Below are 27,172 nucleotides of genomic sequence, written 5' to 3' on the forward strand. Positions count from 1 at the left end.
CATCCTGTCTGGTTGTATCCTACACAGGTACGGGCCAGCCACCATCCATCACAGCAGGGTGTTAAAAATTCTTTTGTGGGACCTGATTCCTTCCTGTTCAAAATAAAGCAGCTCTCCCCCATTCCCATCTCCCCAAATTATCACGGTGACCACACGAAGTCTGCCAGCAACTCACCTCTGGTCCTTCAAGTTGTGGTTTATTTTTGCTCCCTAGGGAGAGAGCCATGCTTGGGGAAGAATGAGAGATCTTATGAGGAAGACACGGCTGAGAAACCAGAGCAAGCTGGGGCTGTCCTCTGCTGCTCTGAAGCGGTCCTGCCCTCAGTTGTACAGGTAAGGCAGAGCTGTGGGAGAGTTTCACTTAGCGTTGGGAAGAGGTGGTGAGAGATTTACCTCTTCCTTAGTGCCCAACTGCTCCAAGATCCCAACTAGATAATGTTACCTGTGTAAGAAGAATGGAAATATTAGGGTCCCCAAAAAGTGCTTGCCCCCACCAGGGCAAAAGGATGTTCACAGTCAATCAGAACCATTCTCAGCCTAATTACCTGTCTTTCTGCTCCCTCCTAAGGATTATAGTCGAGATTAATGCTCTCCTCTATCTACCTTCACGTCTTTCATCCAGTGGAACGGTAGCCCATATTGCATCTGATGCGTGGTGGGGTGGGACAGTTGGAATCAGCTGGAAGGTTTCCTATCAGAGGAAGGGGAGATACAGTTTGCTACGTGTGTGTTTGTGGGTGGGCCCTGCTCATTGCTGTGGATAAACATCTGGGTCAAGCACAGGGGTTTATTTCTATTGAGAGACCTGAGCTGGCACCTCAGGCAAGTTTGACTACTTACATTCCGGCCTCTGAACTGTACCCTGCAGCCCATGTTGGTCTGAGGTGGTGGCAGTGCTGACCCCCCCACACATATTCCCTGTGCACTTGCCAAGTCCACCCAGCTGGTCTGGGGAATTTGTTGTATATTTGTGTATATAATTGGGTAACAGGAAGAGCCTGGGTACATTAGTCACCAAAGCAGGAGCATTACATGGAGCTGGGCACCTCCCTGTGTTTTTTCAGCTGAGGTCTCAGTAACCTTGTGTGGAACAGCTCAAATGTGCTTAAGCCCTCCTCAAGTTTTAGAGGGGGTGATGGTGGGGAAACAGCAGTTATTTAAGCACTCAGGAATGTCCCATTGTTCACTTTAGACAGCTTGTACCTACCTTAAAAATGCGTAAGAGAACTGTGAATCTTGTAATTACAAATGAGAAAAAAACCCCAACCCCTCTGTAGTTCATGGAGCAATTTTTCCAGCTGGGAAAAACTTGATTGGGGCCCAAGCACACAAAACAGGCGAGCTTCCTCCTATTGTTTGGGAAACTGAAAGAAACACAAAGCAGAAAGAGATCAAACACTTCCATCTAAAATAGATGGTGACCAGCTGGGGAAAAAATACAAGCTCTTGTGAACCTTCCTCCTAAACCTGTATAGAACCAGGAGTTTATTTGGGCTTCAGCAGCGTCCCCTCTCTGCCACCTCTGGCTCAGCCCTTTCTCTGCAGCACTGAGGACCCTGCCAGTGAGCAAGAGCTGTGGGCCAGCTGGCAAAGTCGATTTACTTCCAAGGAAGGTCCAGCCCAATAGCTCCTAACAGAAATAGTTTCTGACACTTTCATATATGGACACCGGACAACCACTGCCACAGAAATGCTGTACAATAAGATGCCAAACAGATTGTCTTGGTTTTTTTCTACCTGGCTGTAACTGGGCAGCCCCAGAGATCTCATATGCTGACTTTTCCAGACTACTTTCTGTAACTGATGAATGGCCTTCTCTTTCACTAATTTTCTTCTCTGCATGAAACCCTTGTCTTTACTCATGCCCCATATCTCCCTATACTTCCTCTTCTGCTTCCTAGCACCCATTTCCCAGCCCAATCTATATTTGCTCTTGCTCTATTTACCCCACACCGTGCAATAGCAATGCACTGGTGCTGGGCTTTTCCCAGCTGCCTGGAAAAGCTGTGCACCCTACTCCTAGGGTATTTTGGATACACAGTTACCCTCAGGCTCCCTTGAAATAAAAAGTTCGGCTTTTGCCCTGCAAATGCTGCAGGACAGAAAGCCAGGTCCTGCCTACAGCAGTACCAGAAGGGCAAAGCAAGAAAGTCTTGCTTGTCTGCAGCTCTTGGCAAAGCAAATCTTGAAGCCCTGATACTCTCAGCACTTAAAGCCACTGTCTTTGTTACAATTTATGAAACATGTTTGTCCTGGCTCCTGGTCTTGTTTGTACATGCAGGCATATGGAACTGGATGGCTTTTGCTTACCTGGGCTTCCTTGGGCTCAGAGACATCTCCCAAGGTTTAGAACTGAACAGGTTGGAGCCTGGTGCCCTATATTAACATACAGTTCTGAAGGAAACAGAGTTGTTGCTTTTGACACCCAGTCTCACTTGAGTCATTTGGGCAATTACAGAACATCTCTTTGTTTTTGTTACTAGGTCAAAGCAAATCCCCTTTCATGCTCCCACTCTGTTATGATGAATGATCTGCTCTAGGGTGGTTGTTTTGTTTTTCTTTTCTTTCTTTTTTTTTTTCTTTTAACATTTACAAATTCTCATAGTAGAGCAAGAACTTGGTTCCAGCAGGAGAGAGGAGCCTGCCAAGGTAAACATACTGGCACAAGACTTGGTGGTTTGTCATACATTGTTCTAAACAGGCTTGGGATTTAATTTCATTTTCTTTTTTCCTGCTAGTATTTTACTCCCACAAAGCAACATCTATTTTGTACAAAGGGCCAGAGTGGGCTGATGAATGACTTGATTATGATGTTACAAACTTAAGCAGCACATGAACTTGGATCTGATCTACATCAGAAGAGAGGATTTTTTTCCCAAAAGATTGCAAAACAATCCCTCTGCAAAGAGCAAGGAACCTACTTCCAGCTCAAGTGACCCCCAAGACAAGTACTATTGCCTTTCCACTGTGACTGGTTTTAATGACAGAAAACTGGTCTCAAACGATAGTAGAGCATCATATGTTCATTGCTAACCAATTACAGTGTGATGCTACTTTGAAGAGCAAGAGTCCAGCCTGACCTATGAAGGCTGGGCTGCAAGCTCCACAGGAGCCTACCATGACCAATATATTACCATTGCCACTCCATCTGACAGCATAAAACATGCATGAAGCTGTCTCTGGCTAGAACGGTGTTACAAACAATCCTCCAAATTCCATAGTCAAATAGTAGTTTGTAGCTTCTTCATATAGGTTTCCCTTATTTTCTCCCACTCCCCTTCAGGACAAATGGACAAGATACCACCATCTCCTGCTACTTAATGTCTGCTGCTGGGCAGCAGGCTGGTTCAGCAATTGTTCCAGCCCTAGCAGAAACACAGATACAGCCATCTCAGTGACAGCAATTGTACTCAGGAGCTTTCCTGATGCTATCCCCCAACCCCCTTCTAGGACATGAACTAATTTGGGAAGCTTTGAGCAATCCTAACCTGGCATTCCAATGCAGACACACCCACCTGTGTATCTATGAGAGGTGCAGCTCTAACACAACTGCGTGGGAACAAGCTAACCTCAAATTATGATATCTTCTGTGGTAAGGAGGCTAGTTTCAGTTTGACAGCCACCAGAATCTTGCTGATGTATAACTAAGTTGTGAGTAGGGTGAAGTTAGGAAGGACAGTGCCATTCCAACACTACATAAAATCATTTCCAGTATCTTATAGCAAAGGCTGAAGAAGTCACTTAGAGCCTTACACCCAGCTCTGAACACTGCTCTTCACATGGGACATTAACTACCAAAGGAGATGTCTGCAGACAGGGTTGAAAAGCAACAAAAGAATTAAAGAATAACATCAAGGCACAAGTTTGACCACTCCACTGTAAAAGACTAAACAAAAAATCGTACAATATTAGATTAAAACCAAAACAAAGTAGTGGCTGGTGAAACAGTCTGTACCACATCCACATCAGTTAGGGCTTTGAGTTAAAATTATTTTCCGAGTCCAAGACAACATTAATTTTCCATAAACAGCTTGGAAATACTGCATTAACAAAACATCTTAAACCCCAAAAAGACAGCTTTTCTCTCTTAAACAGCAGCTATTTTAAAAAAGCATTCCAAAAGGTTTCTCTGTCATGAGTCCCTGAGGCCAAGTTAAGCCATTACAACCAAATAGGATGCATTATACTTACTTCAACTGGATATAATAAATAACAAACAAAACATTAAGCTGGAGACAGTCCACAGCAGGTAGCTTTGTGTTGCTCTTTACAACATCTTGTTTCTTACTGCTTCAGGCCAGAATTCCTAACTTCCCTGTGATGTGCACCCACCAGTCTCTCTCCCCTCACTTCCAGCTAAGCAGAAATTACTGGCTGCTTTCCGCAAAACGTTTGGGTCCATCTGTCATGTTGTGACTCCTCGACAAGCCTGCATTTTATAGCTCTCTTCCGATATCGCCGCAAATATTTGGATAACATCTGTTTTGGAATTTCAGACTGGAGAGGGACATGCTGCTTTAGGTGCAGCATGGGTGTTGGGTACATCTGCTGGAAACACAGCCACACATTCTGACTGCCATCAATTTCAATTGTATTTTTCCATTTCTTAAGGCCAGATATTATGTCTTCGGAGCTGAGGAAAACTGAGAGGAACTCCATGATTGTTCTGGGGCAAAATACAAAGAATGAAAACATATGGCCTTTCTGATAACCAGAGTCAAAAGGAACAAGGTAAAAATAAGTAAAGCAGCATATTTTGCTTTGTGGGTTGGTTGGGTTTCCTTGGGGTTTTTTTACCTCCTCTCAGCACAGAAGTGAGGCAAGCCTGCTTCTTCATCCAGATATGGTCCGATCTGCAGAGACAGGAACAAATTAGATTTTTGAAGTTTGAGTTACATGGATTTATGCCAGATGAGACCTGCCCCATATGTTTTTATATTCCTAGCACACATACCCCACCTCCCCACTTAAAAACTAAACAAAAAAACCCCAACAAAACACCCACAACCCAAATCAGCAACACATTTTAGGCATCTATAGTAATATACACTGCATCATGTAGGCTCTTCTGTAAAAAGTGCAGTGGCAAATCCATTTGCAGTCAAAAGACTCCCAAATAACAAGCCAACCACATATCTTGTGAAAGGGACAATCTGTCCATAATCAAGACTAAAAGAGAACCAGGCTCAGTCTCATCTTCCACCTTCCCAACTCAGCCTACAGGTTAAATGCAGAGAGCCCTTCCCTAATCTCTCACGTTCACTGCCTATTTTTGGTTTTTTTTCAGAAAGGCAAAGCAGAAACACCCCTGGATGGACAAAACCCAGGAACTCCAGGGTTACTTTGTGCATCCTGCAGTTGTCAGAGCAACTCTGATTTGAGTGTTGGAAGGGAAAGAGAGAAGAGGGAGGTTGAGAAGGGTTTGTGGACAGATGCATGCTCAGCTATGTACAGCTTCGCTCCTGAATCTGAAGAACACTTAAAAAAACCAAGCTACAGAGGAAAATTGTGGTCAACATCTTGGCAACATAACCAGAGACTTAAGAATTTCCAAATTTTACTGGGTTAGAAACAGAATTAACTGAAACATTGATGCTTTTAAGTTATGATTGCTTTCTGGGAACCTCCTCCAGCTGAAATAAACCTAAGCTTTATGGAACACAGCAGCATCTGGAAGAGTGCCAGGGAATCCTTGCCCAGTACAGAAGCAGCTGTTGGAAGGACAGCTTCATCCCTCTGGGAAAAGGGCTCTGCTTGCCCCCAACACAGCTCCTCTCTCCAGAGTGGGTTCTGGCCAGCTGTGCCATTTTACTGGAATCTAACAAGAAAACCAATCTACAAAGCCAAGACTTCCCACAAGGTCATTCCTGAATCCACCACTACCTTCTAATCCTTTGGGCTCACTCCTTCTGTGGAGACCCCTTGACTTCAGTGCCACTCAAGTTAACAGTGATCTTTCATGGCAGAGACCAGAGCGAGTGGCCTTTCAAGAGACTGCAGGGTACATCCAAGGCAACTCCTCAGCTTTGCCAGGCAGCACAGCTCTCTGGCAGGCTGTGTTATCAGCCATTTTTCTGGGGGGAAACCAGGCTTGAACTCCTACTTTTAAGTGACAAGTCAAGTTGCTGTGCAGGTAGGGTAGCCACGCTGCTGTATGGCTCAGCCTGTGCTCGCTGCTGGAAAAAGGCACAGAGGAGAGCAGAGCTGCAGGGTAGATGCATACATCCTTTATAAGCTGCTTCTTTTTCCCCTAAGATTGTTCTTTTGAGCCACATGTTTGGTGGCCATCTTACTGGCACATGTTTGCTCAGGTGACAGGCAGCTTGTGTTTCTGAAGGTCCCACAGTCGCAGTTGTCCCAACCCACCAGCTCTTATTGGTACTAGCACAGTAATTAATGCACATTAAGTAAAGATTTAACTAAGCCAACTTTGTCTCTTGCTAAAAGGTTATTCTACACCCTAGATTACAGCATAATTACAAGTCAAGCAATTACTGCTTAAAAATGCCTCTGCAGTTCAAACTTGCCTGGGAATTGAGATGTGAGAAGCTGTCAGGAACAGGTCAGCTTCAGCAGGCTTTTGCTCTCAGTTACAGATCCTTCCCCTTTGCTCACCCAGATCAACTGGAGCTCTTGGACTCTCCCAAAACCAAAGCAGGATCTCTTCTGAGTTTCAAAGCACCTCAGCCATGCTCTCCCAGGGCAGCTATTGTGCAAGGGTGAGTGAAGCAGCCCTCTACTTCAAGTACTGTTGTTACTTACCGTCTCAAAAACACAACAAAGCAAAATAAACCACACCCCAAAAGAGACAACAGCAGCAAAAATATACGAATAATAATAAAAGAAAAAGTCTGTGCTGACTCAAAGTTAGCACCCTAAAGTTGATGTGTGTAATGTTTCAGTCACAGCTGCTGCTGTAGGACTTGGTTATTCACTGTGTATCTCGCTAGCTTCCTCCAAAGCTAGAAAGATTTATAACTTGATTATTCTATGAATAGTCTGTATGTCTCCGTGAATACAGAGGGCTAAAGTATTGCATTAACTTACACCCTCCATTATCCCTCCAGCTTTACAGAGACTTAAGGAATGTGAATCTGTGCAGAACTAGACCTAAAAGCGTTTTAAGACAGAACATTGCAAACTGGTATTCCCCATCACTGCCTATGCTTACATTATAGTTTTGGGTTTCTTACTAAAATGATCTAGCACTCTAATTACAACATTATATGAAATATATTCATGTATTTTCAGAAATAAATATATTTATGTGTAACATACGGTATAGTTCTCCACTCCAGGAAGCATTGTAATACAAGCACGGGAAATCTAATAAAAGCCATTATTATTGCGATAATTGTTTTCAGACATTTTATCAAGGAACACCTGGGCTGTAGTATAACAACTGCCACATATTTCAGATTTTAGATGAGTATAGCTGGTCAAGAAAAGTATTGTTACCTCCAAGCTTTGAAAGACCTTCTTCAGCTCTGGCAAAGCAGCAAGTTCGTTATTGTGAGGTTGGTGCTGTTCTCCACAATCCAGAGGGCAAGGAAAGCCTTTGGAAAGTTCAAATACAGCTGAGCATGGGTGTTTGCTTTCAGCAGCCCTGTATTAGGTGCTGTTTATGGCTTTGCTTCCAAAGCTGTAGAGCTGGCAGACACAGAAGGGCAGGACACACTGCCTCTGGAGTTAAAGCTGAAGGCACCAAAAATAAGGTGTGATGATGTTGGAGGGTAAGTCTTATGAGGAGTCCCTTGGTTTGTCCAGCCTGGAGAAAAAGGAGACTGAGGGGGGGAGACCTCATTATGTCTATGGCTTCCTGATGAGGGGGAGCAAAGGGGCAGCCGCTGATGTCCTCCTTGGTGACCAGTTGATAGAACCCAAAGGAACGGTATGAAGCTCTGACAGAGGAGGTTGAGGTTGGGTATTAGGAAGAGATTCAGTACCAAGAGGGTGGTCAGGCACTGAAACAGGCTCCCCAGGGAAGTGGTCACAGCACCGAGCTTGTCTGTCTCTGTGTGGAACAAGAAGTTGGACTTGATCCTTATAGGTATAAGGATACAATTCAGTATATTCTATGCTCAGCATCAGAGTTTCTTTTTAAAATTTGGGTTTATCAGCAGTACTGCACAACAGCCTCAACTAGCACATGCTGGCTGGCTGGCCACAGTGCTGCTTTTCCTCAGCCTCTCCTTCATTCACAGCCCACTGCACCCTCCTGGGCTTTCCTCCACTTGCAGGAGCCAAACCCAATGACAACATCAAACCAGCACTTGTAGTTAGGCTGTATGACTGGGCTGAAGCAGAGCTAGAGAAGATTCCAACACAAGAAGTCACATACACTTAGAGACAGGAACAAGAAGAGTTTACTGAGACTCAGCTAAGGAAAGCAAAGGCCTCAGGAAAAGAAAAGAGCCAGAAATGCACATGTGAAGGTAGAGGGAAGAAAAAACCACATTTTTGCAGGAGAAAATTACAGAACAACATAGCAATAAAAACCAATAACACCCCAGTGGAAAATGAGAACAGTCTAGGAAGAGGGAGACAATGTACCAGAAGAAGCCTCCATGTCACTTGTCTTTCACACCATACTAGTGCTTTGAATGGACAACTGCTGCTCATGCTCTGCCCCTCCTGCTAGAGGCCAAGTAGCAAACTTTAAGCACGTAAGACTTTCCAGTGTGGATAAAGGAATTAAGTTCACTTCTCTGCTCATCCCCCTCCACTTACCACTGCTTGCATCCCATGCTAAGCAGCAGGTCCATCACTGCATTATATAGCTCTGCACCAGGAGGCATGGTCCCTTTAGGGGAACCTACCTGATCCCATACATGACATGCCCAGAGCTCCCTGAAACTCCAGGGAATTTTAGTGACCCCACAGAGGGTAGCAGGGAGCAGATGGGCAGGGATTCAACCCCTTTAGCCTTCACACAGGCATCTAAGCTAAGCAAATATTTGAATCTGTCTCACTGAGGCATGGGAAGACTCCAGCAGCAGCCAGCAAGGTGTTTAGATCTTGGCTAGCACACACAGTAAAGAGCAGTGCCAGAGCACTGTGCCTGATGTGCTGAAGAGGTGTGGTCTATATTACTACACTAATTGCCCAGTTAATTAACATTAAAGACTCATCACAAGGCACATTAAGAGTTTACACTCTGCTTTCCCAGGCAGAGCTCCACCTGCACCAAGACCATTTAGTTGCTGGAGTAACTCCTTTAGGGGTAAGCTGTTTTGACTTCTTCAGATGAGAGTTTCTTGAGCCTGTGATCCTCTCCACTCTCCCACCACATGACTTGGAGGAGTCTTATCTTCTCTTGCTCTGATCAGATTTTGAAAACAGGCAAGTCTAAAGAGTGCTGGTTATCCTGAAAGTAGCAGGATTTAGGACAGTTCCTGATTTTTTTTTTTAGAATATGTAAAGAATTAAAAAGCAGTTACTAGGACCTGTTAACACCTTCCAATCACACAGCAGTGGTAGAAGCCAGTTAAATAGAACAGTATGTGCTACCTCAAGCAAAATATTGTTCAGTTCTCTACTTCTATGTATATAAAAGAGCTGTCCTTTCCCTTTGAAAGCCCCTAGGCAGCATGGCTAAGGCTACTTCCATTTTATTCAGCTATAAGGTTTTCAGTGAGTGCAAACACTCAAGTTCCCCCAGCCTGGACAGGAAGGGGTGACAGAGTGCCTTTTGCCCTTCCACCATTCAGGAGACATTTGCTAGATTGGTTTTGCTCAGGACCTCAGGAAGCTGAGAATGATCTGGCTCTACTGCTGGGACTGGCCACACCACACAACTGTTTCTGATGATCAAAACAAGCTTTTATTTCTCATCTAAAAAGAAGCAACAGTGGCACTGGTTTGCTAACTGTGGTGTCAAATTAGCTTTAATCCAAGAACTTTGAAGAACCTTAAATCTCTGATTTCACACGAAGGTTTAAAATTAATTTTTAAATCAAGTTTGAGGTTTTTCCCCAAAGTTCAAACAATTTAGGCATTTTGATTTTTGGGTTTTTTTTTTCAGTTGGAATGAAGTTTCCCTGTTATCCCCCAGAAAAAAAAAAAACCAACCACCTGCCCTTTCTGTTTCTTTCAGAGCAAGAGAAGTTGGTTTGCATACATCATTAGGAAGGCCCATCTGCGTTGTGCTTTGCCATCCCCACCTCAGAGTCCAGCCACATGAGCACAGCCAGCCCTCTGCACAAATACCAGCTCTGCACCCACAAAGGAGAAGCAGCTGCAGGGTTTACTTTTAATTAGTTTTACTGCATTTCTCAGCATTTGAGAGGAGCCAAGATAAGTACTTTTGAAGGCCACCTTAGCCACTGACAGAAGTGCAGGCATCAACCAGCATCAGTCCTGTCTCAGGCTGCAGCTTCCCAGGCTATGTCAAGAGGGAGCCCTTGTTAGCAGCAGACAGCACTAATCCCAGAGCACAATAATACCCAGAAAGTAGCAGCATTTGGAAAACTCACAGCCATCAGGTTATTTTTTGTCTTGCAAACAAAGGCTCACAGCCAAGGTCCAAGACACACTCCTGTTCAACCCCTTGTGCTCTGCACCAGGGAGAAGGACTCCCACAGACCAAGTAGGTTTGACAGCCACTTTATTACAATACATTGATTTCATGTGTTACAGGCACCTTCCTTTGCCACAGCACAGCAGCCACAAGCACCACACACAGAGCTGCCCCTGTTGCAACAGCAGCAAATCCCAGAGCCCAGAAGGCTGCAGTGTGCTCAGCTGCTCCTGTCAGGAGAGAGGCACCCCAGTTAACACTCCCTCAGTGAGGTACAGGCATGTCTTCGGGACTCAGTCTTTCTGTAGGTAAGACTTAGACCAGCCCTCTTCCCCAGCTTGGCTATGCCAAACTGACACTTACCAGTGCCATCCATAGCAGTGTCCCATCTTTGCTTATCTTGGAGGAAAATCACAGGGCCTCTGCTGGAGACGCGGGAGGTACCATCCTGAAGATGGTCAGCACTCCTTTTACCCCCTACAGAAAAGCATGAAGTGTTTGAGTGAGATAATGTATAGCCCTGAAAGTCAGTGAACTTTGTCCAGGTCAGCTTTTCAACACAAGAAGTTCTGAAGGCCAAGGCTACCATGTGTGCCCATACATAATTAAGAGCTCATGATGACCTCTGCCTTTTTGGCACAAGGGCAGTGACTCAAGGGAACTAGTCCATAGCTTACATGTCTTCCTACCCCCTAGCTTAGAGGCTAGATCCTTGTTGCCCTTTGGATGGGAAAGCAGGAAGGCTGGGACACTTACTGGCTCTAGCGGGACAAGTAGTGGTGCAGGACTCCTGTACAGACTGGTGGCACACTGAGGCACTGCAGTGCAGGTACACCTAGAAGGAAAGGGACACAGCCTGGAGTCACTTGGGCAATATCTGTAGACAGGTGATCTCCCGGCCAGCAGCTAAGCACCCACACAGCCACCTCTTCATTTCCCTTTATCTGTCCCAGGAGGGTGGAAGACGATAGGAAGAGTAAAACCAAGAACCACCCCATTGCTAGAGAAATAAAGACAGTTTGGTAAGTGGATGGACAAAACCAAGCACAAGCAATGCAATCACCCACCTTGATGCCAACAAGCAGACTGATGCCCAGCCAGTCTGAGCATCAGCTATACTGGAAGAAAGAAATCCTCCAGTGCTTACTGCTGAGCATGACATCACACATGGAATATTGCTTTGGCCATGTTTGGTCATTTGTCCCAGCTGTGCTGCCTCCCAGTTTCTAGCCTACCCCATGCCTGCTTACTTGGGCCAGAAACAGCAGAGCAAGGAGAAAAAGCCTTGATGCTGTGCAAGCACTACTCAGCAAACAGCTAGAACATCAGCTCATCGTCACAGTTTTAGTCACAAATCCAGAAATACAGCACTATATGGGCAGCTATGAGGAGAGTTAACTCCAGCCTAGCCTGGCCACAGAAGGCAGAAAACTTGCTTCACACACAGGCTGTAGTCTTGGAGCCCTCTGCTGCCTGCTGCAAAGCAGCATTGGTATTTTCACCATACACCCTCAGACTCCCAGATCTGACATTACAGTACTTCTTCCTGACACCTGCTAGACAGATGTCCAAGCACCACCACAGTGTGACCACTGCCTAGGCACAGCTGGGACCAGTTTCAAGTATTAATTGATCCCAGCAGCACTAAGCAAACAGCACAAGGTATGGCAAACTTTGTATGACTTCATGTATTACAAGTTCGTAAGATTCAGAGCCCGGATACCTCCAAAGTACATAAAAACTATTTCAAAAAAATTTGGAAAATACCAATTAGTATAGTTAGAATACACACGCCCTAAGCTAGGTCAACAGAACAGCTTAGGCAGCAACCTAGTACTTGCTTAAGTAAACCTACCCTTTCAGTAGTCTCATTTTTGTCTCACCCCTCCAGCAATGAGTCTAACCTCTACCATGTTAGTCTCGGTGAATAAAGAGTTTCTTTGATCAACCCCTCCCCTCCTCCTGTTTCAGGAGAGAGTTTTTCCTAGCCTTTGCTCCCTGCAACATCTCATTGGTATGAGGTGGTTCTTACTGCACACGTTACTTACCAGCCCTGAGAGCATCTCTTGGGAAGTGGAGTCCACAAAGGTGAATGTGTAGAGGGAGAAACGCTGATAATGAGAGGGGAACAGCAGTCCCGAGACCAGACTTAAAGGCACCAGCTGAGTCTGATAGTTGTCTCCTGTGTAAGGGCACCTGAGGAGGAGAGACCAGCAGTGAAAAATGTACAAGTCATTCCCCTGACAAAAGATATTTACGAGTCACTTACCCATCCACCAAGACAGGCCACTGCAGCTCTTGCTGGGGATTGATACTCGGTGTGGCCCAGCAGTGGTGCAGGACCAAAACCAAGTCTGGGTCTGTTCTTTGAAGGATCCTAACTTCAGCATAAACAGGGTCTCTCAGAGTCTTCACCACAGGATAGTCACTATCAGTATAGTAGGAAGTATAGCTTCCATCTGGGACAGAAGAAAGCAAAGAGCCATTCTGGAGCAGGAACAATCAGAAAGAGGATAAGGACACCCTTATAGCCACATCAGTAAGTTCCCACCACAGTATGGAAGGAGGGGGTGCCAAGGTTCACCTCAAGACTCCTTTATTACTCAGATACCAGGAACCCTGCACCAACAGCATCAAGCAAATCCTGCAAACCATTCATACTTGAGGCGACACGCAGCTCCAAGGACAGAGATCCTGGCTGGGACACAGCAGGCAGTGGCGGCAACGTGAAGACCTGAACACTCAAGGGGATGAAGCTCCCAGTGATGGAGTAACTACAGCGGACATGCAACCTGAGGGACAGGAAAATGCCAAATATGTCCAACAGCAAGTGCCTGTCTGTTACACTCTGCCTCTAAGATGGCACAGTAATATCTGCTTTAATTAACCATATCCACAATCCTTCCTCCAACACTTCCTTTTGACAAATACTTGAAATTCTCTTCAGAGCTCAGATTGGAGTCTGCAGAATGTCACTGATCAGCACCAGCTTTGATACCACTGACAGGAGACCCATCAGTCCCTGGCCTACTCCAGTGCCCTGTTGTGAACTCAGGACCCGTGACAAACTGCAGTGTCTCTAGTGACATTGAACAGTCACACCCAACAGTACCAGGCCCAGTATTACCTGAAAGGGCTATCCCTAGTGACAGAACCAAGGCTCCCAGTCTTCACATTCCTTGATGCCACCAACTCATTCTCATATATAGCCTGGTCTCCAGTCACCTGCAATGACAGACTACATGCTGTGGTTGCAGTAAAAGTCGAGCTGGAGCCTCTATCTTCTGGAAGTGTGTAAGGTACCCATTAAGTAATCAGAGCCACATCGGGTTGTTCCAGGTCTGCAAGGTCCTGCTATTCCAGCTGCAGCTCTTACCTGAAAAGTGGTGCCACAGGCGGAGAGTGGGAACTGGTACACAACAAAGGCATTGTTTTTCATGACAGGGACACAACCAGTACTATGTCCACTGGCCAGCTGCACAGAGTCCAGGACAACGGGTGGCAGGGTCACATCCCGAGAGATGGCTATGGAAAACTGGCCATCTGGTGTGCAGTGAGCTGTCACTGGAGGAAAAGATATCATCAGTCCTGAGTTCAGTGAGAAAAGGGGTGGAAAGGAGGCTCTAACACCACAACAAAGTTCTCCTGCCTGTAACCCCCAAGGCAAGTGGTAAGCACAGCAAGACCAGTACAGTGAGCTGTGACAGCAACACTGACTCCAGCCATTAACCCAGGACTGTTGCAATGCGTGCTAGAGGACTGGACGCTTCAACGGGACAGAGTGGTCTGGGCATCCAAAAGCCTAGCCCAGAGACACCTGCAGAACTGGTAGACACCAGTACTGCTCTGCTGGGAAGCGAGGAATCCCAGTTTGCAGCTCCTCTAGGAGGAGGGGAGGACTGCTGCTCTTGCTTACCTGTGCTACCAAAGTAACAAGGCTTCACTCTGTCCCCAGGGTCATAGCAGCAGCCTCGCACTTCACAGTCTCCCTGACTGGTAGGCAAGGAGGCACACGGCAGCCGGTCTTGGCTGAGGACAGCAGAACAGACACTGCTGCTTGGAGCATCCAGGGCTGGAAGAAACAGCAGAAAGTTGCAGCTAAAGCACAAGAGCAGGGAGACAGAACACTGCTGGGAGGGGTCCTGGTGACTCTGCATGCAGATCAAAGGCAGTTAGACTCAGGGCAGGGTCAAACACATGGCCTGGAGCTGGCACTGGAAGCCTGCTTAGAAGGGACTTGCTTTCCCCCCAGAACAGAGACTTCTCCTGAGCCCATGTACAGGAGACTGGACTGCACAGGATCGAGCACGATGGAGTGTGCTGGACCAATTCTGCTAGTTTGGAAAGTCATTGTACCTAGTCTGTGTCCCAGTCTCTGGACTTTGAGGGGCCCACGCAGTCAGAATATGGCCAGGAGACACAAAGAACAGTCACCTGCTGGCTCTGCAAAGGAGGCACAAGTGCCCTGTGGCTTCTGTGTCTAAACCCTTTTCAAGGGAGTCTTCTGCACAGCAATAACCCCCAGCCCCCGCACTGACAAGGAGCAGCCATCCAAAAGGAATGGCACTTGTAGCCACAAGATACAATCAGATTTTCCCAAGGAGCTGTCAGTCTTACCTGGAAGGTCCACAGGGCACTTGAGCAGCTTCTGTTCATGAAGAATCTTTTGTCCAGCAGCATCTGTTCCTTCAAGCCCAACCAGCATGAGGTAATTGCCATCCTGGGGGAGAGCCACACCAGTCAGGGCAGCCAGAGCAGCAGTAGCCATGGTGCCAGCTGACCCCGAAGGTCACTCACCCATTCGAAGACATAACAGCCAGTATAGGAGACCAATACTTTCCCAGAGCCATCTGGAGTCCCAGCTATCCAGACCCCACAGTCAGTATCATTCCGCAGGACGTGTGCCTTCCCCTCAGTATCTGGAGAAAGAGGCAGCAACAGAGGCTTGGAAATCCCACGGTAAAGATGAGATCCACCACAATCCTACCTTCCTGTAGAAAGCAAGGCCCTAGCCAGTATCAGGGGCTGAACTCACAGGGGTGCATGAGGGAACCCAGCAGCCAAGAACATCTAGATCTAGGCACAGCACTCCGCTGAAACCCTTGACTGCTGGGTCATTATAAAGAGCTCCCTGGTTATACAAGATGCACGAAAGCTATTAGACAACACTTTACACCAAAGCCTGCCCCTTTCTCCTCATTCCAGACATACCTCCACACTGTGCAAAGATCCATCTATGAAAAAGCCTCTTGACACCACCCTCACTTACCCCAAGTGGTCAGCACAAAGGAAGCATTCCCTTCCCAGTCAGGAGGTAACGTGAGCTGCAGGCTTTCTTCTCCACAAGCCAGCAGGGTGGGATCAGAAAAAACATTACCCTGGGCTCCCACAAACAAAACAAGGCAACCAAGAAATGCCCAGAGGAGCATTGCTCCAAACACCACCCCAGACTGCTCTACAACACTCATCCTGCTCCCTTGCTAAGCAGCATAAAGCAGGAGCTCTCAGTCTAGCCCTTTTAACTTGTGGAGCCAGCTGGGATCAGAAACTCCTGAAGTGTCCAGGTGAACCCAGCCCAGCAGTTTAACACCTTTCTATTGCCCTCACCTGTTTGTGAACCCATCACAGCCTGCTTGCAAGCATTGAAGAAAACCAAAAGCAGGAGCTGAGCTTATGTCAAGAGATGAGTCTGCATTCTTATCACTAAGCTGAGAAGAGCTCATCTGTGCAATTTACTGTAGAGTCCCAAGAGGGTCTTCAGGCTCTCTTCTCTCACCCTGAGCTCTTCCCAACACCGACCCATCCAGGAGATCCACTTGCTTTTCCCCATGGAGCCTAATGCTGCATGAGTTAAGATGCTGCGTTGCAATGCTCTTTTGCTCTTTTAAAGGCACCCCTACTTCAAATGCTAGACACAGGGTGGGGACATGTAAGTTTAGTAATAATCCTTTGCATGAAGTCTGTGGAAAACCATGGAGCTCAGCAGGCTTTGCACACCCAAAAGGAGGTGACTGCCCTTCAACACTCCCAACTGTGGACTACAGGCCTGTTTGCAGTGTGGTTGTGTGGGGATAGATAGCTGCAGGACTGTTGCAGCCTCGGCTGCTAGGTGGCAGGACCAAACGCTCTGTGGAACCCCAACTCCCAAAAAGTGACAGGTGGGCCCCCTCAGATGGGCCTGAAACACAGGTATAGGGCGGCCTTTGATCCCAGAGGCTGCTTCTGCCTACCTGTAACTGCAACATCTGATGCAGTTTTCTCCCTAGACATACATCAGGCTACAGCACCCACACTGAGTAGGAGTCTTAGTGTCCATCTTTTCATCCAGATGTTTCTGCATTTATGCAGTGAGGATGTGAACATCTTTGCACTGTTGCAGAAGTGATGAACACGTAGTTGGTGCTTGCCTTCTTATATACCCTACTTCTTCCCAGCAGGAGCACTGACAGAGCCTGTGCCATCATGTTCTTCTGTAGTCTGTTTCTTTGGGACCAGATCATCACACACATCCCAGCAAGGCGTGTGGGTTAGATGAATAGTTTTGACCCTTAATAATGCACTTCCATTGGTGACCACCCACAGTTCTGCTCTCAGTAGACCCTCCAGCTCCTGGATGTCTGCACAGCAGTGTGCAGCAGGCAACTCGCTTGCCCCTCCAGTCAGTCCATGTGAACAGGCACGGGCAGTAGCTGCGTCCAAAGGAAGCATTTTCTCCAGTCTTTCACCTTAGTCCACAGCCTCTGGAATCCAGAACTTCCCTCTACAGCTCTCAGGAATCCATAACTCCAGCTGGCCAGCTGGGTGAAGGACATCACTGTGCCTATCCGGCACACTGCTTATTTCATGGACTAACCAGGAGGGCTGTTCCACAAAGTACAAGACCATTTCAGCTGCTCTGCACAGCTGAGACTGAATCGAATTGATTTCAACAGGCTGCCTGGGTGGCTGCTGTTTGAGCAGTGCTCACGAACTAAACGCTCTTGTCCCAACGCTTGTCTGGGCACCAGGCAGCCACGGTAGAGGGAAGACATTTGGACTTTGTCAGTTTGGGAGGCTTCATCTCTGTAGAAGCTGAGTGCTGTGCCCAGATAACTTATCCCAATCTCGCAGCCAGTGTGTGACTACTGAATGCTTTGTTTCACTGAGTTACCTACTGATAACTGGGGAAGCAATAACAAACTAACAAAGTACTTTGGAACTATAGTGAGATAGTTCTCATTACACTTTAACCCCCAATACTTTGTTTATGCTGACAGGAAAGATGTCTACAGGTACTTGTAGTATTAACTCTGTGAAACAACACTGGGAGTGCTGTAGATCCACAAAGCAACTCCCGTGCTGAGAGCAGTTTCAGGTAAGCACCCTTTCCTGATTTCTACACACTTACACACTTGGAAGCTGTGTTTCCTGATGTGGAAATGGGAGACAAGTGAAACGAGCCGCAAATTGATGGAAGTTAGATGCTCTCTTTGGAAGAACCTGCAGGCAGTAGGAAGCAGCCTGGCTGAGAGGAAACAGGCAAGTCTCTCCCTCACACATCTCTTCCTCGTGCAGTCAGTAGTTCTCACACACTGCAATGACTCAGCTGTGAGCATCAATTTAGCGACCACCCAAGACCACCACAGACAGGACATGCAGAGGATGGAGGTGAATGAAGCAATTAAATAGGGGGAGCATCAGGGGGACTGAGTCAGGCTCCTCTCAGTGATGTTCAACAATAGGACAAGGGGCAATGGGTGCTAGATGTAGCGCAGGGGGTCCACGTGAACATAAGGAAAAACTTTTTCATTATGAGTGTGACAGAGCCCTGGAACAGACTGCTCAGAGAGGTTGTGGTGTCTCCTCTGGAGACATTCAGAATCGCCTGAGTGTGTTCCTGTGTGACCTAAGCTAGGTGACCTTGCTCTGGTTGGATTAGATGATCTTTCAAGGTCCCTTCCAACCCGTAACATTCTGTGTTTCTGTGAAATGTCTCTGTAGGCTACTAGCTTGAAGCTGATCATGACCCCAGGAAGCTAGAAGTCTTCCTGACATGTCCATCAGGAAAATCCTCTCCTCCTAATAATTTTGAGACTGGGACAAACCTGGCAGCAGTGTAGGGGTCCCCCTGGCTGTAGAAAGCTCTCTGGAGACCTGTGGGAAGAAAAGGAGGTATTAAACACCACCACCACTACCAAGAAGTGCCAGGAAACAGAACACAATGCCACGTGGGACTGCCTCCGGTAAGACTGCTCTGTGTCTGGCCTGTACTGTGCACCATACATGGTACAGAACTGCAGTGCATGGAGGAGTGACCTTGTCAAAACTCTCCACCACAGCAGCTGAACAGCATCTGCAGGCAGCAGGGATGTCGGCACCAAGCATCTGGATGCACATTAGGCAGGAGTGTCATTTCACAGTGCCACCTTCTCAAGAGAGGTCCAAAAAGAGAAGGCACAGGCAGCCAACCTGCAGGAGATTCTACACAATGATGACAGATTTTCTTCAAGCTTATGTTTTATTTTAGAATAAAAACCCAAAACAATGAGGTAAAGCTACAACACTGGTAGCCTTTTATTTTAGTTTTTCCAGTGTGTGCCTCCAATAAACATAAACCCAGAGTTCCTGGGGAATATGGAGAGGAGTGGATTTCAGCCTGGCCTTCCTGGATTTTCACATGGACAGGGAGGACAGACCAGCCGTGCCTACTCTTGGCATCTGCAAAGAGAACTGTGTAGTCAGAAAGCTCTTGAACACTAATGTGACTAGAAAATGCCTGTGGTTTTCCATAGGGAAAGGAATGAGTGAAGATTTTTACGTGTTTTCCTTCTTCATCAATGCTCACTGTGTCTGACAGGGTGGTGGGAATATTTGGAATACAATTACTTTATGCTGATAAAAGTGAGAATTCTTGAAAGTATTCCCAGTTCCAGGGCATTTGCCCAAAGTATGTTGCAAATGGGAAGTGAGCCATCGTCCCCAGCAATGAGGGCACTTGACAGGGAAGGTAGCAGAGTCATGAATGCTGGCAGCAGAGAGACCTCATGTAGCAGCGCAAACTCCCATGAACTCCACTTTGACCAGCTGGAAGTGCCTAGAGCTACATGAACTTCCATGACCTACCCTGGCAACATCTGAGCTGATAAAGGAGTTTGGACCAGCAGATCAACAACTATCCCAAACTCATTGGCAATTCATTTTTTTTCACAAAAGTATCAAGTATGAATCATCAAGAAGTGAAATGAGATTAAAAAGAAGTAGCAAATAATTACATCTATTAAAAGAGTGAGAAGTACTTAAGAATTCCTAAGGAAGATACAGAACCTTCTGCAAGAGAGACCTTTGCTAGCACCTCTAAGCAAAGTGGAAACTCACATTAACACACTGCTGCACAGCAAACCCAGCACACTCCAACCAAGCACCCAGGGCCCTTGCTAATTTCCACCAAGTCCCACATACCCTATTCTACAACACTCTGCTCAGTTGGATGACATTTGTGTGCCTGTACAAGTGCCACAGATTAGGAGAGACAGAGGGATATGGCCAGACAGAGCAAGCTGAGCCCAGGTAATGCCACAGCCATTCTACCTGCCATTACCACTGCTGTTGGGACCTTGCAAATACACGGCCCCTTGAGGTATCTCAGGCAGGAAGGTTCCAGTTCTTTTTGACATCCTCACAACACAGCAGACATGCCCTACAGATTGCCAGAGCACCTCTGCTCCTTACAGGGTAGCAGTTCCTCATATCAGGCTCAGACATGAACAGAACAGGAACGTGTGCATGTCATATTCCAGCAGCAGGTTGTGTGGGTTCCTTTGGTCATTGCAAGGACTAGTTGCCAGACTGTACTAACTTATACCCAGCCTCAAACAAGTACATCTCAGTCACAGCTTGGGAACCAGAGATACTCTCAGGTTCTTGATTTCTCTCTTCTCTCACACCTTCTGTCCGCTAAGAGACCTTGAAGGGATCAGAGTCCCATGGTTTAGCCCCTTTTTCTTAGGTCATATCTTTCCAGCATTTTTCTCTATTGTGATGTCACTGAAGCACTTGGAATATCTCCCTGTGACAGTGAACTTCTGGCAGCACCTCAGCAGAAGAGGGCGTCCCAAGTGTGAACTGTGTCCCAACAGTGAACTTTAGAACAAAACCAAGATTTATGAGCATATCATAAATTTCTTAACCTCTGTTGGCATCTTTAGTTGTTTGAGATAAGGTGTGTCTTCAATGACCAATTAACACAGAGAAGTCCTGGTTTCATAACACAGGGCAGGCTAACAAATGATTGGCTGGTAACATTGAGTAACTCGGCCACATGATCCAAAATCTGTTGTTGAGCTAACATAGCTACCATAGCCCTGTATATAAAACCAGGCTCTGGCAGCCAAAGTCACTCCCTCCCAAGCTGCTGGAAACAAATGGAGCTCCTGGGAGCAGCCACTGTTGTCCTCCTGGTTTGCATTGCTTGCCTGCTCTCCTTCACAGCATGGAGAGGGAGGTCTGGAAAGGGGAAGATGCCTCCAGGGCCGGCTCCCCTTCCTATCATAGGTAACGTGCTACAGGTGAAACCGAGGAACTTGGCCCAAACCCTCCAGCAGGTAAGGTAACTTTGTTCTCTTGTTTTCTTCTGTTGGGGAGAAATGTGTGGGACCTGTGCATGGGGACAAGCTGCGTGCTGGTCGCTGAGGCTGCACTGCCTGCGGTGGGGTGCAGCAGCAGGGTCACTTTTCAACTCCTCCCCACCTGCTCTATGGCCATGTCCTCTCTTGCATTTTCACAGCTCAGTGAAGACTATGGACCAGTGTTCACAGTGCACCTGGGCTCTGACCCAGTGGTGGTGCTGCACGGACATGATGTGGTGAAAGAAGCCTTGGTGGACCGTGCGGATGAGTTTGCTGCCAGAGGACACATGCCAATAGGAGACAGGGCTAACAAAGGATTAGGTATGTTTGCTGACTGAGCTCCTTCTGAGGAAAAGGGAAGGGCTGAGGGTGCATTTGGCAGATTAGAACTGGACTGCACCATGAACAAGGGAAGACTGGGCACTGAGTCGGTACCACTTGGGTAAGGGAAGGCAGAGTAGGCTTCCATCACCCAAAGAGGGTAGCAGAGAAATGGAGCCAGATTGATCTGAGTAATGGTCAGGGAAAGAGCAGGCAGCAACAGCCACCGGCTGCAGCAAGGGCAATTACGTGCAGATACAAGTGATGAATTGTTCACAAGCAGGTTGTGTATGTGGTAGAGAAGGCCAAAACCAGGCCTTTGGACTACAGGACCTCCAGAGAATGCTTCTAAATCACAGTACTCTATGACTACCATATCAGTGCTCTCCCAGGGACAGAGTCACTATGAGCCTCTGTTCATCTCATGCCCAGCACACCCAAGCCAAGTCTTCCCTCTTCCCTCTTCCTCTGCAGGGATTATTTTTAGCAACAATGAGGAGTGGTTACAAGTTCGGCGGTTTTCTCTGAGCACTCTGCGCAACTTTGGAATGGGGAAGAGGAGCATTGAAGAGAGGATCCAGGATGAAACTGAATACTTGCTGGAAGAGATAAACAAAACAAAAGGTAGGGTTCCTTTTTAGTAGAGCTTATGTTGGCAAAAAAAAGAACTCTCTCTGGTCCATGGACCGGCTACCCCTCCTTACAGAGCAATAGTTCCTTGACTATGTACTGTTCTTTGTGGAGGACCCTTCTGTGTCACTCAGAGACTGGTTTTCCTGATACTTCCACTAACAACCAGAGCTCAGTTTACCCATAGTAGCCATAAGTATCCATAGTTTTGGGGGGAGTGTTTTGGTTGGGTGGGTGAGTTTTCTTATGCTTTGTTAGGGGCCTGATCTCTGGATGTCCCTTCCAACCCCTACAATTCTGTGAATCTACAGTTCTGTAACTTTTCTGAAATCACAGGAACACCTTTTGACCCAACCTTCATGCTGAGCTGTGCTGTCTCCAACGTCATATGCTGCATCGTCTTTGGGAAACGATATGACTATAAAGACAAGAAGTTCCTGGCCCTGATGAGCAACATGAACAACATCTTTGAGATGATGAACTCCCTGTGGGGACAGGTACATTCAGTAGCCACTGGCAGCATCCCCGGGGGAGCAGGAGGTATCCCTTGCAATCAAGTCCCATTTCAGAAATCTATCTAGGACCCCCATCAATGCTCTGCTGCACAGGGGGGAATTAATTGAACAGCAAGAAGCATCCTCACCAATGGAGTTGGCTTTGCCAGCTAAGTGCAGCTTCCTCCTAGTCCTAAACACCCTTTTCCACCTCTAAAAGTCATACTACTACTGAGAAGACCCTACCACCCTGTCAGACTGCCCAGCCTCATAGCCCTTCTGCTTGGCTCAGTTGAGAGGCTTGTGGCCTTCCTAGGCATTTTGCTAATACCAACAAATGGGCATGCAAAGTACCCTCCTGTTTACTTCCTTCCAGCTCTACCAGATGTTCTCAAAGATCCTGGATTACTTGCCTGGCCCACACAACAACATTTTCACAGAATTTGATGCTTTAAAAGCCTTCGTGTCAGAGGAGGTGAAGATACACCAAGCCTCCCTAGATCCCAGTAACCCTCAGGATTTCATTGACTGTTTCCTCAGCAAAATGCAGGAGGTAAGAGTCAGCAAACAGCCCCACCTCATTTCTAAACACACCTACATTGAGCCCCTTCCCTCTCCTAAGTAACACAGACATTGGGATGACCCCATCACAGGCAGCTGGGCTGTGCAGTGGGAAGACACCAACAATACCTGAGATCTTGCCTGTCCTAGAGCTTATAGCTCTGGATCTGCACACTCACCAGGCGCCACCTGCAACTGCTTTGGACAGCAAGACCTTCATCAGCTCACACAGAAACATTTGCAGTCTGGTCTTGTGTTTCTTCCACAGGAAAGCTGTTGGCACAGCAAGGGCAAGCAGGCAGCTACGTACCATTCAGTGCACAGCTTGAAAGGTTACTCCTGTTTTGATATTACTGCACAAAGACAGCATTGCAGTGTCCCAGATGGCTGCTGCTCCTTAGCAGAAAAATGCAACTGCTCTAGTTGAAAAGGAAGGCCTGAGATCACACAATAAAGGGGCCCTTAGCTCAGCTACATAAACATCCCAGCCTTTTCCCTAGGAGAAAGAGCATCCCAATTCCAGTTTCCACATGAAGAACCTGATAACCAGCGCCTTTGACTTGTTCATTGCTGGAACTGAGACAACTAGCACCACCGTAAGATATGGGCTTCTGCTTCTTATCAAATATCCGAAGATACAAGGTACCAGTCTGTGACCTCTTCCTCTCTAGATATTCCTCTGGGCTGGGTGTGTATCTAACATGACTTTCTTCTTCCAACTTTTCTCCTCTCTCTTTCATGTTTTATCCAAATCTCCTTGCATTGTCATACCTTAGGGTGGCCATTAGAGATCCCTCAGCTTCACTGGCATCATCATTAGCTGCACTTCCCTCACAGCCAGGGCCCCAACTGTGTCCACAGCTTTATCTCCCAGTACTCCTACAGGAGGACACTCTTTGTGTCAGCCACAGTGGAGATGTGTCCAGTCAACACCAAAAGCAACATCAGTTCTGTCATCTGTGATTTGTGGGCAGCTTAGGAAGACTTGCTTAGACAGGACTGGTTTTATTTACCCATTTTATCTTGTTTGTCTCACGGCAGAGAAAGTTCAAGAAGAGATTGACCGGGTAGTAGGACGATCACGAAAGCCTTGTGTGGCTGACCGGACCCAGATGCCCTACACAGACGCCGTGGTCCATGAAATCCAGCGCTTCATCTCCCTTGTCCCCCTGGGACTCCCTCACACTGTGACCAAAGACACGTGTTTCAGGGAGTACGTCATTCCCAAGGTTAGTGAGCAAGCTCCTCCCAAGTTGAACAACTAGGTGGCAGCTCGTTTGCTCTTGGCATGTCAGGTACAAGCCCGAAGCTAGAAATGCTGTGGCCTGACCTGCTTGTCACCCAACCACATCAGAGCAGTGACTGCTCACTCAAAAGGCAGGAAAGTTGTGGAACTGCTCACCATGATCCATGAGAGCCTGAGCACATGCTTGGAAGCAAAGTCAGTTGGTTGTCATCAGGCACAGAAAGGCCCTAAGCATAGTGCAGCTACAAGTTCATGATTGCAAAACACTAAGAAAGAGGAAGAATTAGGTGAGATGTTCCCAGATGACCAGAGCAAGGTGAGGATAAATGGTATGAAAATGAGAGGGAGTGGTCAGGAAGAGCAGCCAACAACCACGCCTGCTGTGACATCTAGCAGAGTCTCCCTAAAGCTGCCTCCTCAGCTGAAGGGTCCCCAAAGGGAAACCAAAGGCACTGGGAGCGCTGTGCTGGGAAGCTCAGTCTTAACTTGGCAGGAAGCTGAATTAAGTGATCTAACTTGCCTTCCCCTCAAGTTCTGCTCTTCTCATTGTGTTATCTCAGGGCACCACAATCTTTCCGAGCCTCAATTCTGTCCTCCATGACAGCAAAGAGTTTCCAAACCCAAATGAGTTCAATCCTGGACATTTCTTGAACGAGAACGGCACCTTTAAGAAGAGCGAGTTCTTCATGCCCTTCTCAGCAGGTAAAGCACAGGCTTGCTTTCTTTTCCTGTCTTTGTCAACCTCCTCCTCTGGGGACCACACTGCCTTTCCCTATAACATACACTCCCTCTTCCCAGCACGGTCCTCAAGTGCTTTCTTGGGGTTCACTGCACTCTGGATAACTTCTCCCTGCTCTTCTCTTCCCCAGCTGCATCTCCCTCCTTGTGCAGGCCTGCTGCCTTTTCAAACCTCTTAATAGGAGTTGCTGATGTAAAGAGGTGAATCAGGCCAACAGACACCTTCTAAACTACCTGTCACCTTCCTGTACAACCACTAAAATCACCTTTAACCAACCTATCTTTTGTGGTAGCTCTACTTTTCTACAGCACCTCTTAAGAAGTACCTCTCAGGGTACATGCAACCCACTCACCCATAGCCCCAACCCTTCCTTTTCTCACATGGGCTCTTTGTCGCTCTGCTCTCCCTCATCTCACCTCCTGTGATACCTTCTCCACATCTCCATACTCATGTTCTTCCTTTACACATCCAATCAAACTGCCAAGAGGCTTTCTGCAAGAAACTCTTCTCTTGCAAATGCTCTTAGTCATCCTGTGAGTCATCTCACTGCTGTGCTGTACCTGGTAAAGAAAGCTGCACAACACATCTGCTTAGTCCAAACTCTGGTCTTCTTGGCCACACCTGTTGAGCACTATTTACCGTTTTCTTTTTCAGGGAAGCGAATATGCCCTGGAGAGGGCCTGGCACGCATGGAGATATTCTTACTCATAGCCATAATCTTGCAGAACTTTACCTTGAAGTCTGTCATCGACACCCAGGAACTCAACATAGCCCCAACGCTGAGTGGGACAGGCAATGTACCTCCTGCCTACCAGCTCTGTGCTATCCCTCGCTGAAAAGCACAAAACCTCTCCACGGTGTCCTGAACCTGGCTACTTCTTTACATCTTTGTTACTGAAGCCACTAGCAGGAGCACTGGGACACCTTTCCAAAGCCTTCAGGAAGGCAGCCCAAGCACAGGTACGTGCGCATAGTAGACACCTTCAAAGCCTCCCACAACTGCTCCCCCACATTGCAGGGAGGCCCTGGGTGACACGGCAGCCTGCTGCACTGCCTACAGGCTCACTGAGCACAGGGCTGCATCAGTCAGCTGATTCTCTCACAAACACAGCTCCCACAGCTGCCCACAACTTGCTTCTGCCACAGCATGTCTCCCACCAAAAGCATCATGATTTGCAGATGGATAGTGCTGCATGTGCATACATTAATCACACAATAAAGACAACTCTACTTATGGGGATTTGAGCCATTATTTTATTTGGATTGGAGCAGTGCCCATATCTGCTGCTCCACTGCAGAATACGTCTGCAGCGCCTGTGGGCAGTGCCCTGTCCCTCCTGGGGCCATGGTTCTGCCTGCTTCAGCCACTACACCACTGCTGCTGCCTGCAAGGAGCCTCATGCCAGGCACAGCACCATGCAAGTTGGGAAAGCTCATGTTGTGGGAGGGGAAGGGCTCCTGTGTTCTGGGGGCTGCCAGCAGCCCTATCTGCTGCTCCAGGGGCTGCTGGTCCTGCTGCTCACAGCCAAAGCGTAGCTGCAGCAGCCTTCCTGGAGGAGAACACTCCTGTGGCCCACAGTTCAGAGGCTGAAGCTCTGGCTGCCTTCATCCCATCTCTGGGGCCTGTGCCTGCTCCTGAGGATCTCTCTCATTTTCAGGCACTCTGTGGCCCAGACTTTCCATAGGCAAAGAGCAGCTCCCCTATGGCTCCTCTCTGTCCTCCTCCCACCATCTCCTCCAGTCCTTCTGCTCTCCCCAAGGCACTTCCCAGCACCACCCCACCCGTCATTGTGGCCACTCCATACAAATCAAGATGGAGCTGCTGAGGAGAGCTTTCCTCTGGATGGTGTGTCCTGCCTGAATCACATTCCCACCCTACCTCACAGCTGACACACCAAGGTAGAGAAGAGTGAACAGGGGGAGCAAGAGGACAGTGTGAGTAAAGAACTTCTGAGAAATAAGGGAAGGTGCCATCACAAGGGCTACGTTCTGCAGCTGGAGCTGCATTCTGCTTCCAGTTTTCTTGGGCATATCTTGTCATCTGGTCTGGACTCTTCC

At 47.4% G+C, this 27,172-nt stretch overlaps 2 protein-coding genes and 1 long non-coding RNA gene across 3 annotated transcripts; 2 read left to right on the plus strand and 1 right to left on the minus strand.

The window, feature by feature from the left end:
- Positions 1-210: 210 nt before the first annotated feature.
- Positions 211-7,346, plus strand: LOC311192105. The gene is made up of 3 exons (XR_014617320.1): positions 211-333; positions 4,612-4,731; positions 5,288-7,346. It is a non-coding gene; the product is annotated as an uncharacterized lncRNA (long non-coding RNA).
- Positions 7,347-10,318: 2,972 nt separating this feature from the next.
- On the minus strand, positions 10,319-15,948 carry LOC311192185 (zona pellucida sperm-binding protein 4-like; the record flags this gene model as incomplete). Its single annotated transcript, XM_084264608.1, has 13 exons — positions 10,319-10,384; positions 10,637-10,749; positions 10,883-10,996; positions 11,276-11,354; positions 12,568-12,715; positions 12,789-12,978; positions 13,181-13,311; positions 13,647-13,744; positions 13,896-14,083; positions 14,436-14,591; positions 15,137-15,239; positions 15,317-15,438; positions 15,789-15,948. 13 exons carry the CDS (start codon positions 15,946-15,948, stop codon positions 10,319-10,321), a joined length of 1,668 nt encoding a protein of 555 aa, XP_084120734.1.
- Positions 15,949-20,919: 4,971 nt separating this feature from the next.
- LOC311192812 (cytochrome P450 2C19-like) lies at positions 20,920-26,347 on the plus strand (the record flags this gene model as incomplete). Its single annotated transcript, XM_084265406.1, has 9 exons — positions 20,920-21,099; positions 21,282-21,444; positions 21,919-22,068; positions 22,411-22,571; positions 22,945-23,121; positions 23,630-23,771; positions 24,171-24,358; positions 24,936-25,077; positions 25,769-26,347. The coding sequence occupies 9 exons, from the start codon at positions 20,920-20,922 to the stop codon at positions 25,948-25,950; spliced, it is 1,485 nt and encodes a 494-aa protein (XP_084121532.1). The 3' UTR covers positions 25,951-26,347.
- Between the last annotated feature and the right edge of the window lie 825 nt (positions 26,348-27,172).

The sequence above is a fragment of the Gallinula chloropus genome, assembly GCF_964237585.1.
Source record: "Gallinula chloropus genome assembly, chromosome: 5".
Classification (NCBI taxonomy): Eukaryota; Metazoa; Chordata; class Aves; order Gruiformes; family Rallidae; genus Gallinula; species Gallinula chloropus.